Source organism: Ascaphus truei, chromosome 2 (genome assembly GCF_040206685.1).
Source record: "Ascaphus truei isolate aAscTru1 chromosome 2, aAscTru1.hap1, whole genome shotgun sequence".
NCBI classification, from domain to species: Eukaryota; Metazoa; Chordata; class Amphibia; order Anura; family Ascaphidae; genus Ascaphus; species Ascaphus truei.
The window spans coordinates 159,632,651-159,647,777 of NC_134484.1; the positions used below are offsets into that span (position 1 = coordinate 159,632,651).

The 15,127-nt window shown below is 42.4% G+C and overlaps 1 protein-coding gene across 9 annotated transcripts in view; it reads right to left on the reverse strand.

Moving 5' to 3' along the window:
- NETO1 (neuropilin and tolloid like 1) overlaps window positions 1-15,127 on the reverse strand; it is a 287,874-nt gene that overhangs the window by 144,180 nt on the left and 128,567 nt on the right. For 7 of the 9 annotated variants that reach the window (XM_075585452.1, XM_075585451.1, XM_075585453.1 and 4 more), the window contains 2 exons: window positions 11,895-11,936; window positions 11,662-11,789 (listed from right to left, as the gene is read on the reverse strand). In XM_075585452.1, the coding sequence (XP_075441567.1) occupies window positions 11,662-11,789; window positions 11,895-11,936 (170 nt within the window). Of the gene's footprint in view, window positions 1-11,661; window positions 11,790-11,894; window positions 11,937-13,042; window positions 13,246-15,127 lie in introns of those variants that run through there. The other 2 variants (XR_012799089.1, XM_075585459.1) reach the window with 2 other exon arrangements.

The following is a 15,127-nucleotide window of genomic DNA, read 5'->3' on the forward strand; positions in this document are numbered from 1 at the left end:
CAATTCTACCGTATAGCAGACATCCATCTCTACATACAATTGAGTATATCTGATGATGCAGCCTTATGACCAATATTAATGTTCATATTAAGGTTATAGATGCCCTGTCATTTAACTAACATCGAGTATTGGTTTACAAAGCTTGATAATTAAGTTTGTGGTCTCATCAGTTACGTATCAGCTCACAATAACTGTACATGACTTGACCAATCAGTATATTATACACCTATGTATATAGTGCAGTGTAAGTATATTTCTTTATTTCTATGTATTTTCTTTATAATTTTTATTAATTAAGTACAATAAAATATTAGTGTTTATAAGTTCATAGTGTTTTAAACAATAGGGAATATACGTTTGCTATCTTTTATTTTTATTTTTATTTTAGATTTAATTAGCATACTATTGTATATCTGCCATCTCCTGTTTCACCTATAGGACAAATTAGCATATCAATAGTTGCTATAGCAACGACGTAAGATAGCCTGCGTAACTGTGCATCACCAATCTAGGCGATTTCATACATCATAGAATGATTAGATGTTAATTGTGAGCCTGGAGCTGCGTTAATTATTTATAATTAATGGATACTATATATATACGCAGTAGGGGGGTGTTCCCTGTATTCACCTACCCCTGACGAAGCTCCGCCTGGAGAGATACGCGTAGGGCGTCGTGACATGGTGACGTCACATCACGTGGTGCCACCGAACTGTTGACTGCCGTCACCATTGTATTCCAAGCTCCGTATGCGGATTAAGAAGGCCACAATACAGCTAAGTACTTCAAATCAGCTCCCAACACACCTTTGGTTATTTGCAAACCATCAATGCGCTACCACCGCTGTCATTAGAGTCAGTGAGTCCAAGGTAAATCTTGGCATTGATAGAGATAGAGATATTTAGGTACAGTATATCAATTGATAGTACCTACACGGTTATCTTGCTGGTATAAGTTATTTAACATCACTGTCACTAGAGTAAGTGAGTCCAAAGTAAATCTTGGCAGTGATGTTGGAACTGCGCTGCCCTCAGTAAGCAGCTTTCTCATATTTGAGTTTAGCTAGATTAGGGACTCAACAACTGTTATTAACCTGCAATCCTGTGATGTGACATTCACTGTGGCAAATATGATATTGCAAGAACTACAAATCATCAATGCTGTGTTGTCACATTTTGCTGCTTGTGGTACTATAACAACCAGATATTAATATGATCTTTTGGGCAACTGTTTATTTCTGTATGATAATAATATAATCATCATATGGCTGTTTGACACCAATTCACAGAATAGCAATACTATTCCATGTGAATTCACGATTAATTGGAAGTCAGATCTATCTGTGTATTGCATTATTCCATACTATTGGTATCAGCTTTAGGAGTACATGATTACACTAATATGTAATGGATTAACAATGTCTAACTATGTTCATTATTGTCATTATTAATGGCGGCTAACTTAAGGCAGCAACCACTATTGATCTAGGCACCACGTGTTAGATTTTAATGAGTTTTCTATGTATTTTTCACTTATTCACGGTTTGTTTCACTAGAATGTATTCACAATAAAATAATTAAAAATTAGTGTGGTGTGCACTGTGTACTTTCTGTGAATGGCAGATTGACTTTGTCAGTCTTTCATTTATGTGTTAGTAGTAGTAGTAGTAGTAGTAGTTGTAGTAGTAGCAGTACAAGTAGTATTATCAGACTCCTTTCTCCTGTGCTCTTAATGTTTAAGTCTTCCATTCCCCACTTTTTTTTTAAATTTCCTTCATCCTTTTGTTTTATTTAGTACTGTCGCTTACCCCTCATCTGCTTTGCAAGTGCTTCAATTATCAGATATAGTTTAAGCAGTGCATTTGAGGTCAATATGCAATTTTGTGGAAGGTACTTTAGTAAATGCTTATTAATATTTTGATCCCCAAATATTTTGTGGTTGACATTAAAGTTCAAAACATTATACTTCAACATTGACATGATCAAGTTTCAGTAAATGCAGCATAGTTATTATTGATACATATTACTTGATATGTATTATTACGTTAGTTGCTAACATTTTGTGAAATACCTGTAGATAGAGCCCTGCTGAAGCTATATGGTGAGAACATAATAAATGCAGTTCCTAACCATGAAGCTACTGCAAAAGAAAAAAGGCAGAGAGGCTGCAGCTCACAATACAGTACTACAATAATCAAATAATCTTCTTAGATAAGATTTGAGAAAAAACAAATCTGGAGTGCGTCCACTTGACATTTATGGAACAACATGCACTTCCTTGGCGGGTAAAGAAACACCAGAACATCAAAAGATATACTATAAAAGAGTGGTGCTAAGCTATAAGACACCTTAAGGTCTAAATACACATCCAGTTGGTCACAAAGTATAGCATTGTCCCATTTTATATGTCAAAAGCATTGTCCACTACAGGAAAAACAACATACAGTAATACAATATAACACATAAAGTACAATATATAGTTAAGAAACAAAAAGTATTGTGTCAAAGTAATAATCTCCTTTACCACGTAATACTTTAATTGCAAGCATTCTAACTACGGTACCACAATACTATCTATTATATGGATAAAACTGAAAAATTGTTTGTCTGTGGGTTTGTGCGTTTGCTGATTGGTTGGCTGCGGCTCACGCTCTGATTGGGGTGACGTCAGAAACAAGCTACACACGCCCTCACCCTTACAGCCTCCTCACACCACGTGCCCCTCTGACCGAGAGCCACACGCCGTGCACCCAGAGAATTTACCGTCCTTAGCCTCACATCCTGCTCACTGAGGCCGCTGCCTCAAACCCTCCACACACCCCGCCACCTGACACCCTCCACCCACCGTGCCTCACCTCCAGCCTCACCGCTGCCAAATATAGTAATTTAAAGCATATATCTCTACAAATTTAAGTATTTAATATTGTAAAAAATATTACAAAATGGATCGTTTTACTCTGCTGCACTACCTTATACAAAAGAGGTACTATAGACGGCACTTACATTTTATAGAACTAGGAATTTGTCACGTTTTAGCTTCCAAATATATTTAACAATTATTTGTTTTTAACTACAGAAAATGTTCAATACAGTATGCTGAATTAAGTAGCATGTACAGTATAGCCAAATATACGGTTAAAAGCTACTGTATAAGAAGAGGAGATTCCAAAAGCATTAAATAATGTTAAATGAAAATATTATTCAAATTCTTTGCATCACCAACTTTCTCTGAGTAGTATTTACATAGTTACATAGTTACATAGTAGATGAGGTTGATAAAAGACATAGGTCCATCAAGTTCTACCTATGCTAAATTTATTTGAGCAAGCAATAGTTACTAAACATTATTAACTATTATATGAAATAATGTTAACATGAAAAACAGATTATACATACCTTTAACTATACAGGCAGAAGAGAGAAAAAGTTCCTCCTTGAATGCACTCGGACAGGTTAGTGATAGATGATAATGAGTGTATTTAAAAACCTTTTAATCACAGGAGAAGGTTAAAATGAATTGTATAGAGGGGCATGGTATATATGATATAATCCAAGGCCAGCCCCTGATAGGCAAACCAACAGAGTCGTCCTCAATCGTGAGGAAATATAGGTATAACAACACCTTAATGTGGGACTATGTCGCTTAGATAATCCCCTTTACTATAATACCAGAACTAAGGGCGCATAAACCATATGGAGATCCTTTTGTCAATAATTCAATGAACCTAAAATGATACAGGTCACTGAAGCTAAGTCTGGAGGGTAATTATCTTACAACGAATGGACAGATGGTGTATATCTGGGTGATGTCCCTAGTCCACTAAAGCGGTGTGTACCATAAATAAACAAAACATGGTGAAAACAATAACAACACAACAAAGATGATAATCAAAAGAAGAAAACTCAACCACCATGTGCATATAGTAGTGAGATGCGTAGCTGAATAGTGTATGAACTCTGCAAAGGGCAAGCACAAAGTGTGCTAACGGAGACGCCCTGAGGCACGGTTCAAAGACCGTATCCAGTTATAGCCTCTATGTACTCATTGATGTTTAATGCAGAGATCAAAATCACAAATAGCCTCTCTGGAGTCCGGTAGTTAACACTAATCAGGCCCAATAGTTATAAATGGCTGGTAGGTACATAGGGTAAGGAACACACTGACTCATAAATCATTTATAGTCTCCCTCTAAACTGGTAAATACAATGTATACACAGTTAGGGCTGATACTGGTCAGTGTACAGTACCCCTGATTCCACCCCTCTTATATGCATATATTATGCTGGTAGCCTGAATGGTAGCTATGGCAGTATGGAGACATAGCAAACATAACAATGCACAGAAAACATGTCAGGACAAAAGAGTGTCCTATGTCCTAATAAACATGCTACTTAGCTCTTGGGTGCATTCAGAAGCCGTTACACCATCGTTGGTAGAGGGAGACGGCAGCATAATATCAGGGGAGGGATGTTCCGGTCTCGAGGCAGCAGCTACAGTCACGGAGGCGCCATCTTTGGTGCGGTGACGTCACCACGCTCGTAGTCACCTGACGCACGTTTCGCGCGGGATCGCGCTTTCTCAAAGGTATGTGCACGCTCATAATGTGCACCTTAAGTAGCTAATGGTTGCCACAGCGACCATTGGGGGCGTGTCTCCCCTTGGTCGCTTGCTTGCCTGAACTGCTGCACTGTCTGTTTCGCAGCCGGCTTTATTGAGTGAATCGTATCATGACTTGCATGTATCTGGGGGTATTGTTGACCCTATTAATAGACCAGAGTGCAGTATCATCGTCCATATGCACCCCAAGGTATATAAATGCCATGTGTGTCATATGGATACTGCGGATGCAGATAAACCAAAGCCCCAATAAAATTGTGCCATATTTTCCTAGTGGTTCTCCTTAAAGTGGCAGTATCACATAGATGCAGTAGCTATATCCTTACCCCAACAGAGTAATAGAAAGTCCAGTACCCCTGACTATGACACTTTGTGACAGAATTAGTACACGGGGTAAAATAAAGGGAGGGAAGGGAAGGAGGTAGGTGATTCTCCTTAAATAGACTATGTCACATAAATACAATAACTACATGTTTGCCACCGTAGAGGGTTGTTGGGGATCCAGTACCCCTAGTTAAGACACATTGTGATGACTTGGGGTATGTGGTATGTGGTAGAGGGGAAGAAAGAAAAGGAGGTAGGTAGCCCCACTTCCATCTGCCGTGGCAAAGCAATATCTGCCCGCTGATGGTTATAATTGAGGTCATGGGTATCTTAAGGAGGGTGGGTATTAGCAGAAGGGGAAGCGAGAGGTCAGAGTGCGTACAGAGAAACCGTCCGCCTCAGGAGGCAAAAAAATAATATATACGTATATATATATACATATATATAGATATAGGTGAGGCAGGATATTATCACTGGATGATATTTAACACACTCATTAGTGTGTATGGGATAGGGTAGGCAGGTCACAGGGACATCATATAAACGGGGAAAAGAGAAATTCCTCGTTTAGTCCTCTAGGGACTAGAGTGCCCAGAGTGTAAATCCAACGAGATTCCCGTCGTAGAATCTCGTTGCCCTAGTCCCCTCCTCTGCTGTGATTGGATACAGCTTCAATCCCCACAAATTGAATAACTGAGGATAGTCCTTGATGTTGATTGTGGACGTGGTTAGCAACAGGGGTGTCCCGGTGGTTGCGGATATCCCCTAGATGCTCAAGTATTCTGTGCCTCAACTGTCTTTTTGTTTTTCCAATATATTTTTTCTTGCAGACACAGACAATCTGATAGACCACGCCCACAGTTCTACAATTAATAAACTGGCGGATGTTGAAGATACGTGTGTCATTCCAGTTATTAAAGGTCTTTGTAGAGAGACAGGAGGTGCATGCAGTGCATTTGTGACATTTATAAAAGCCATTTGATCTGTTGGCAAGCCACGTCCCTGTAGATGGTCTCTGATAGTGGCTATGTACCAACAGATCACGTAGACTACTGGCTCTCCTGCTTACAATGGTCGCCCTCTCGTTCAGGACCTCTCTCAGATCCACATCCTCACGTAATACGTGCCAGTGTGTGTTCATAATGTTGGTAATTTCTGGCCATTGGTTGTTGAACGTACCAATGAAACGTATCACTTGTTTTTCAATAGGTGATGTGGCTTTGTCATCCAGCAATGTATTCCTGTCAGTGTGCCTAGCTCGTTGATACGCTCTCTTAATGACCCTATTGCTATATCCCCTTTCCATGAATCTTTGTTTCATGGCTGATGATTGAGTTTCAAAGTCCTCGTTAGGGGAACAGTTCCTCCTCAGGCGTAGAAACTGGCCAGTAGGTATCCCCCTTAGCAGATGTTTCGGGTGATGGCTATCTGCTCTGAGGAGGCTGTTCGTAGCCGTGGACTTCCTATGGAGGGACGTTGCCAGTGTCCCATGAGTGGTTTTTGAGATTGTAAGGTCGAGGAATGTAAGGCTCACCCCCTCAACTTCCACTGTTAATCTGAGGTTCAGGGGGTTGGTGTTCAGCTCGCCAATGAACGTGTCAAGGTGCGTTCTAGTGCCCTGCCATAGGACAAAGATATCGTCGATATATCTGATCCACAACAGTATGTGTGAGGTATACCGACGATAGCGTTCCTGGAAAACCACCTCCGCCTCCCACCAGCCCAGATAAAGATTGGCGTAGGTGGGGGCGCAGGTGGTCCCCATGGCGTTCCCACGAAGTTGATAATATAGTTTGCCATCAAAGGTGAACACGTTATGTGTCAAAATAAACCTTAGAAGGTCAAGGACTAGTGTGTTATGATTACTAAATTCAGTTGTCCTTTTCTTCAGATAATATTCTACAGCCTGGATGCCCCTCTCATGTATAATTGAAGTATACAGAGATTCGACATCCAGGCTGACAAGCAACGTGTCTTCCTTGATATTGAACCCCTTTAGTTTATTGAGGGCATCCTTGGTGTCCCTTAGGTATGAAGGCAATGTAACCACAAATGGACGAAGCACCTTGTCGACATAGACACTACACTGCTCAGTAAGATTTGAAATACCTGAGACAATGGGGCGTCCAGGCGGTGCTGTTAAGTTTTTGTGAATCTTAGGGAGGGAATAGAAAGTGGCCATCCTTGGGTGCATATTCAGGAGCGCCATACTTTCTTGTTTAGATAGTGACTTAGTGTGAATGCCTGAATCCAAAATAAGCTTCAGGTCACTCAGATAATTGTTGGTGGGGTCTGATTTCAAGATAGCATAACAATCGCGGTCGGATAATAAGCGCAAATTCTCTCTCACATAATCCGTGGTGTTTAGTACCACGATGTTCCCCCCTTTATCTGAGGGTTTAATCGTGATTGCGGTATTCTGTTTTAATTCCCGCAGAGATAATCTCTCCTGATTACTGAGGTTACTAAGGGAGGGCCTTGGTTGGAGGTTTTCAATATCTGACGTAACTAGACCAATAAATGTAGCAACATTATGGCATGTCTCAAGACCCGGAGTAAATTTAGACTTTGATCTCATTGTAGTGAAGGGACCTTCCCCCACAGGTCTAAGGGATTCCTCCTCTAATGCTGCTAAGGTGTTAATGTCCTCCAAATATTGGTCGTCAAAGTCTTCCTGGCCCGCTGCTCTAAGTTGCTGCTGTGCCCGTCTCTTAAAGAATTTGTGCAATAATAATTTACGGCCGAATAAATATGTATCTTTTATCCAGTCAAATCTGGAGAAGTTCTCAGTGGGGGAGAATGAAAGTCCCTTTTGCAGGACAGACATTTGGCCCTCACTGAGAGCTGTATCAGACAAGTTCACCACCTGGCTAAAGTCATTGGTGACGATAGCTAATGCTTCAATTATACATGAGAGGGGCATCCAGGCTGTAGAATATTATCTGAAGAAAAGGACAACTGAATTTAGTAATCATAACACACTAGTCCTTGACCTTCTAAGGTTTATTTTGACACATAACGTGTTCACCTTTGATGGCAAACTATATCATCAACTTCGTGGGACCGCCATGGGGACCACCTGCGCCCCCACCTACGCCAATATTTATCTGGGCTGGTGGGAGGCGGAGGTGGTTTTCCAGGAACGCTATCGTCGGTATACCTCACACATACTGTTGTGGATCAGATATATCGACGATATCTTTGTCCTATGGCAGGGCACTAGAACGCACCTTGACACGTTCATTGGCGAGCTGAACACCAACCCCCTGAACCTCAGATTAACAGTGGAAGTTGAGGGGGTGAGCCTTACATTCCTCGACCTTACAATCTCAAAAACCACTCATGGGACACTGGCAACGTCCCTCCATAGGAAGTCCACGGCTACGAACAGCCTCCTCAGAGCAGATAGCCATCACCCGAAACATCTGCTAAGGGGGATACCTACTGGCCAGTTTCTACGCCTGAGGAGGAACTGTTCCTCTAACGAGGACTTTGAAACTCAATCATCAGCCATGAAACAAAGATTCATGGAAAGGGGATATAGCAATAGGGTCATTAAGAGAGCGTATCAACGAGCTAGGCACACTGACAGGAATACATTGCTGGATGACAAAGCCACATCACCTATTGAAAAACAAGTGATACGTTTCATTGGTACGTTCAACAACCAATGGCCAGAAATTACCAACATTATGAACACACACTGGCACGTATTACGTGAGGATGTGGATCTGAGAGAGGTCCTGAACGAGAGGGCGACCATTGTAAGCAGGAGAGCCAGTAGTCTACGTGATTTGTTGGTACATAGCCACTATCAGAGACCATCTACAGGGACGTGGCTTGCCAACAGATCAAATGGCTTTTATAAATGTCACAAATGCACTGCATGCACCTCCTGTCTCTCTACAAAGACCTTTAATAACTGGAATGAAACACGTATCTTCAACATCCGCCAGTTTATTAATTGTAGAACTGTGGGCGTGGTCTATCAGATTGTCTGTGTCTGCAAGAAAAAATATATTGGAAAAACAAAAAGACAGTTGAGGCACAGAATACTTGAGCATCTAGGGGATATCCGCAACCATCGGGACACCCCTGTTGCTAACCACGTCCACAATCAACATCAAGGACTATCCTCAGTTATTCAATTTGTGGGGATTGAAGCTGTATCCAATCACAGCAGAGGAGGGGACTGGGACAACGAGATTCTATGACTGGAATCTCGTTGGATTTACACTCTGGGCACTCTAGTCCCTAGAGGACTAAACGAGGAATTTCTCTTTTCCCCGTTTATATGATGTCCCTGTGACCTGCCTACCCTATCCCATACACACTAATGAGTGTGTTAAATATCATCCAGTGATAATATCCTGCCTCACCTATATCTATATATATGTATATATATATATATACGTATATATTATTTTTTTGCCTCCTGAGGCGGACGGTTTCTCTGTACGCACTCTGACCTCTCGCTTCCCCTTCTGCTAATACCCACCCTCCTTAAGATACCCATGACCTCAATTATAACCATCAGCGGGCAGATATTGCTTTGCCACGGCAGATGGAAGTGGGGCTACCTACCTCCTTTTCTTTCTTCCCCTCTACCACATACCACATACCCCAAGTCATCACAATGTGTCTTAACTAGGGGTACTGGATCCCCAACAACCCTCTACGGTGGCAAACGTGTAGCTATTGTATTTATGTGACATAGTCTATTTAAGGAGAATCACCTACCTCCTTCCCTTCCCTCCCTTTATTTTACCCCGTGTACTAATTCTGTCACAAAGTGTCATAGTCAGGGGTACTGGACTTTCTATTACTCTGTTGGGGTAAGGATATAGCTACTGCATCTATGTGATACTGCCACTTTAAGGAGAACCACTAGGAAAATATGGCACAATTTTATTGGGGCTTTGGTTTATCTGCATCCGCAGTATCCATATGACACACATGGCATTTATATACCTTGGGGTGCATATGGACGATGATACTGCACTCTGGTCTATTAATAGGGTCAACAATACCCCCAGATACATGCAAGTCATGATACGATTCACTCAATAAAGCCGGCTGCGAAACAGACAGTGCAGCAGTTCAGGCAAGCAAGCGACCAAGGGGAGACACGCCCCCAATGGTCGCTGTGGCAACCATTAGCTACTTAAGGTGCACATTATGAGCGTGCACATACCTTTGAGAAAGCGCGATCCCGCGCGAAACGTGCGTCAGGTGACTACGAGCGTGGTGACGTCACCGCACCAAAGATGGCGCCTCCGTGACTGTAGCTGCTGCCTCGAGACCGGAACATCCCTCCCCTGATATTATGCTGCCGTCTCCCTCTACCAACGATGGTGTAATGGCTTCTGAATGCACCCAAGAGCTAAGTAGCATGTTTATTAGGACATAGGACACTCTTTTGTCCTGACATGTTTTCTGTGCATTGTTATGTTTGCTATGTCTCCATACTGCCATAGCTACCATTCAGGCTACCAGCATAATATATGCATATAAGAGGGGTGGAATCAGGGGTACTGTACACTGACCAGTATCAGCCCTAACTGTGTATACATTGTATTTACCAGTTTAGAGGGAGACTATAAATGATTTATGAGTCAGTGTGTTCCTTACCCTATGTACCTACCAGCCATTTATAACTATTGGGCCTGATTAGTGTTAACTACCGGACTCCAGAGAGGCTATTTGTGATTTTGATCTCTGCATTAAACATCAATGAGTACATAGAGGCTATAACTGGATACGTCTTTGAACCGTGCCTCAGGGCGTCTCCGTTAGCACACTTTGTGCTTGCCCTTTGCAGAGTTCATACACTATTCAGCTACGCATCTCACTACTATATGCACATGGTGGTTGAGTTTTCTTCTTTTGATTATCATCTTTGTTGTGTTGTTATTGTTTTCACCATGTTTTGTTTATTTATGGTACACACCGCTTTAGTGGACTAGGGACATCACCCAGATATACACCATCTGTCCATTCGTTGTAAGATAATTACCCTCCAGACTTAGCTTCAGTGACCTGTATCATTTTAGGTTCATTTAATTATTGACAAAAGGATCTCCGTATGGTTTATGGGCCCTTAGATCTGGTATTATAGTAAAGGGGATTATCTAAGCGACATAGTCCCACATTAAGGTGTTGTTATACCTATATTTCCTCACGATTGAGGACGACTCTGTTTGTTTGCCTATCAGGGGCTGGCCTTGGATTATATCATATATACCATGCCCCTCGATACAATTCATTTTAACCTTCTCCTGTGATTAAAAGGTTTTTAAATACACTCATTATCATCTATCACTAGCCTGTCCGAGTGCATTCAAGGAGGAACTTTTTCTCTCTTCTGCCTTAATTATACCCTTTCCTCTTTTGCACCGGTACCCGGCTTAACATATTATTCCTCATTTACTTTATACCTGCTGATGCGGGAGCATCCCTCACCCCTCCCTTTTCCCCCCTTCCCCCATTCCTGGATTATCTTTAACTATACAGTGAAGGTCCCTAATTATTAAACCATCTTCTGCAAAAAAAACCTTCCCAATGATGACAATGGGCTGTGAGGTGTCTTTCTGCACTTGAAGGTGATGTTCAGGAGATTTATTTAGATTTTTAGAATCTGCATAAGATTAGTATATTGGCTGATGCAGTTTTATTTTTTACTGTCATTTAGTTAAAAAAAATAAAAGCTGGAAAACTGACCTTGGATCGTGGCGGTGCTCTAATATACCATTTGCAATCAACGGCCTCATCCGCCGATGCCTTTCCTTCCTTTACAATTTGCACAGATTCTATTATTCCTTCTGATCCACCCATTTCAAATTCACAAACTAAATTAAACAAGAATAGAAAGATAAATATAATAAATTCAAATCTCAGTATCTTGTACATCAGGATGCAGTAGTTGTCAAATATGTATGAATAGGTCTACCAACCTGGCAATGGTTTTAGAACTCCAAGGTCCTTAAAATCTGGATCTAAAGGAAACAAAAATAAAGAATATGTGGTTAAATTTTCAACTTTTCAAATATAGAAAAAACATGATTGTGATCCAAACTCACTAAATCACAGTAAAATTAGTGACATATCTATAATAATCTCTGAGTAGATACAAAGAATTATAAGGGATGTCCCCCAAAAAGTGATGTGTTTGGCATTCACATCATCTGTAATGAAGGTGGTAAAGAGGCCATTTGCATGGCAAATTCAAGCACCAGACACCATATTTTACTTGGCTCACTAGAAGAAAAATGTTTTTTTTTTCATTTTGATATATTTAACAAAAATAACACCACAAGTAAAATGAAATTATGTCCAGAAACATGTTCCCATTGTTTAAAGTAAATGTTAACGAAAAGCCTAAAGTTTATTTTTTCTTAAAAAAAAAAAAAATTATTGTAATTAGTATTGTAATCTTCTAATCACTGTTATAGTAAAGTTGGAAATATCCTCCTGACTCCTGAGACATAAACTAACGGGGCAGTTTGAGATTCCTAGAAATCATCCCCCCCTAAAAGTCTATCTGGGTGTTCCCCAAATTTAAGTACCAGGTATGTGAACATGGATCTTTGTACCCGAGCCAAATCTAAACTGAAACAAAACCTAATTTTCAATTCCTGCTCGGGCTTGGATTTTGAAGCATTTTCCTTCCTCTCTATCCCCTTGTGTCTAAATGTTGCATTTGTCAGCATGGGAAGGGAGGGTGGCACATGGGTGTGAGGCAGACACACAAAGCATAGCAGAGCAGCAGAGAAGGAGACATATTGCTGATGTGTTGAAAGAGAGAGAGACAGAGTGAGAAAGCTACAAAGCAGAGGGATAGAGAGAAATAGGGCAAATATACCATCATCTGACTCTGGCTTGTCCCTCATTCTGTACTTTTATTCTCCTACTAATATACCAATCTGTTCCAGTTGTGGGTCAATCGTTTATACCTGTAGTTTATCCGGTCGTAATATATTTTATATATACACATACATACTGTACATACATAATAACATACTGTATCATGAAAAAAAGCACAGCACCACCTCGTCTAATTGTATAATACATTTTAATGTTTTAAAATACATGAGTATAATCCAAATGCATACTCACACATTAAAAGTTATTTTCAGCATGTCATATCCACAGATGGAGACACTTGGTAGTCCAAACTTCACAGAGCTCCTGTCCTCCTGATGGATGCTCTGCCTCCTTGGTGAGGTGTTCTGATGTGATCCTGTTTTGAAATGACAGTTTGCACCCAGCTGGTTTCCTCTGATTTTCTCTCCCTTCGGTCGGCATCTATGTCGATCGATAGAAGGCACGCTTGTTGATGACGTAAGCGGGGGATCTCAGTGGCAATAAGCTGGATCAATTTAGCAAACATACAGGAACTCTCATAGAGCTCAAAGAATGAATACTCTTTGCGTTTCGGAACACTAATGCTCCTTCCTCAAGGGTGTAGTACTTGGATGGTACAATAGGGTCCTTTATATAGCGCTATGCTAATAAGATGTAAGCCCTTGAGGCGCATGCGCGACGGATTGGGAGATGGCAGCTTAAGTTGAAAGCTCCTCCGATCCCCAGCGCAATTAAATTAACAAATACCACAAAAACCCATCCAAACTCGGCGCAAAACATACCCTCAGAAGCATTGAAGCGGCGGCTATGCCAATAACTCGGGCCACGACAAAAAGCACAAAGCGAAAGTCCCTAGATCTGAGATCCTATTTTTGGCACACAGAGCAGGCAAAGACCAGGGACGAGATGGCCATGTCAGCGGGTGGGAGTTCCGACACGTACTCCACGCAGGGCAGGGGAGACCCAGAGGAGGAAGCGGGGATGCAGCCCGTCCTACGGAAGGACATGACAAAATTCTTAAACGAAATAAAGGACTTTTTCCATAGTGAAATAGATGGGCTGCGCAAAGACATACAGGGGATAGGAGAACGCACCCACGAGCTGGAGCAGCAGATGGACGTCTCTATGGAGTGTCACCAGCACACAGGACAAGAATTAACCCACATAAAACAACTGTTGCTCGAACTAGAAGAGAAGCAGAAAGATGGAGAAAACCGGGACAGAAGAAACAATCTCCGGCTGAGAGGCATGCAAGAGGAGGTCCTGGACATCGAGGACTTTGTGGGGAGGTGGATGGAGTCCCTTCTGCCAGATAAATCCCCCTCTGAGCTCCAACTGGACAGATGCCACCGTGCCTTGCGAGCGAAACCTCTTCCCAACAACCCCCCGCGAGATGTCATCATGCGCATCCACTATTTTAAAATAAAAGAGGCGCTAAGTAAAATCACCAGGACATCCCCCACACTTTAGTTCGAGGGAGTGAAATTTTCTGTCTATCAGGACATATCCCCCACTACACTCAATAGAAGACGGGCGCTACACCCCCTAACAAAAGTGCTGAGAGAGAGGGGCATACGCTACAGGTGGGTTTTCCCATTTGGACTCCTCGTTATCAAAGATGGAAAAGCCCACAGACTGCAGCATTTAGACGAGGGGGCAGCACTCCTACAAACCCTAGGAGTCAAGGACACGCTCCCGCCGCAACCAGAGCAGCACCCGACAGCAGAAACCTCCTGAGTCAGCAGGGCGGCCGAGAACAGGAAAGCCAACAACAAAAATAAACCCTGAGGTCTGGATGGTGGATCGGCTTGGCTAATGCCCCCTAGTTGTACCCCCGGCGCCCCTGGCTGGTCGGGTGGCACGTTGCCCCCTGGGATGCCACGGGTTCTGGGCGTAGGGACAAAGTTTCTATTTAAACCCTGCTGCTGCAGTTTGAAGCGGTTTCATTGTCATCCTCCAGTGAAGTTAACGCCAGTGGACCCCTGCAAGAAGCGTGGGGAATACCTTGTTCCTGTATAGAGACAATGGCCACCAAGATGGCGCCTCCTGAACCTGCATCGTGGTGCCGAGGAAGAAGCGGGAGCTCTTCGCGGGCAAACATGGTGCCCCTGCAAAAGGCGTGAACGGACTGATGCCAGGCAAGTGGGCGGGAGTGGAGGATGTAGAGGCGGAGTTCTGGGAGGAGAGCAGGAAGAGGGAGGCCCCACTTACCCAATCCGAGGACAACAGGATCTGACGTCAGTCAGAGTCCGGGCGCCCGGAACTGACATCACCGATGGATCAACCCGGAAGTGGAGAGGGGGATTTGCGGGGTCCTGAGGCA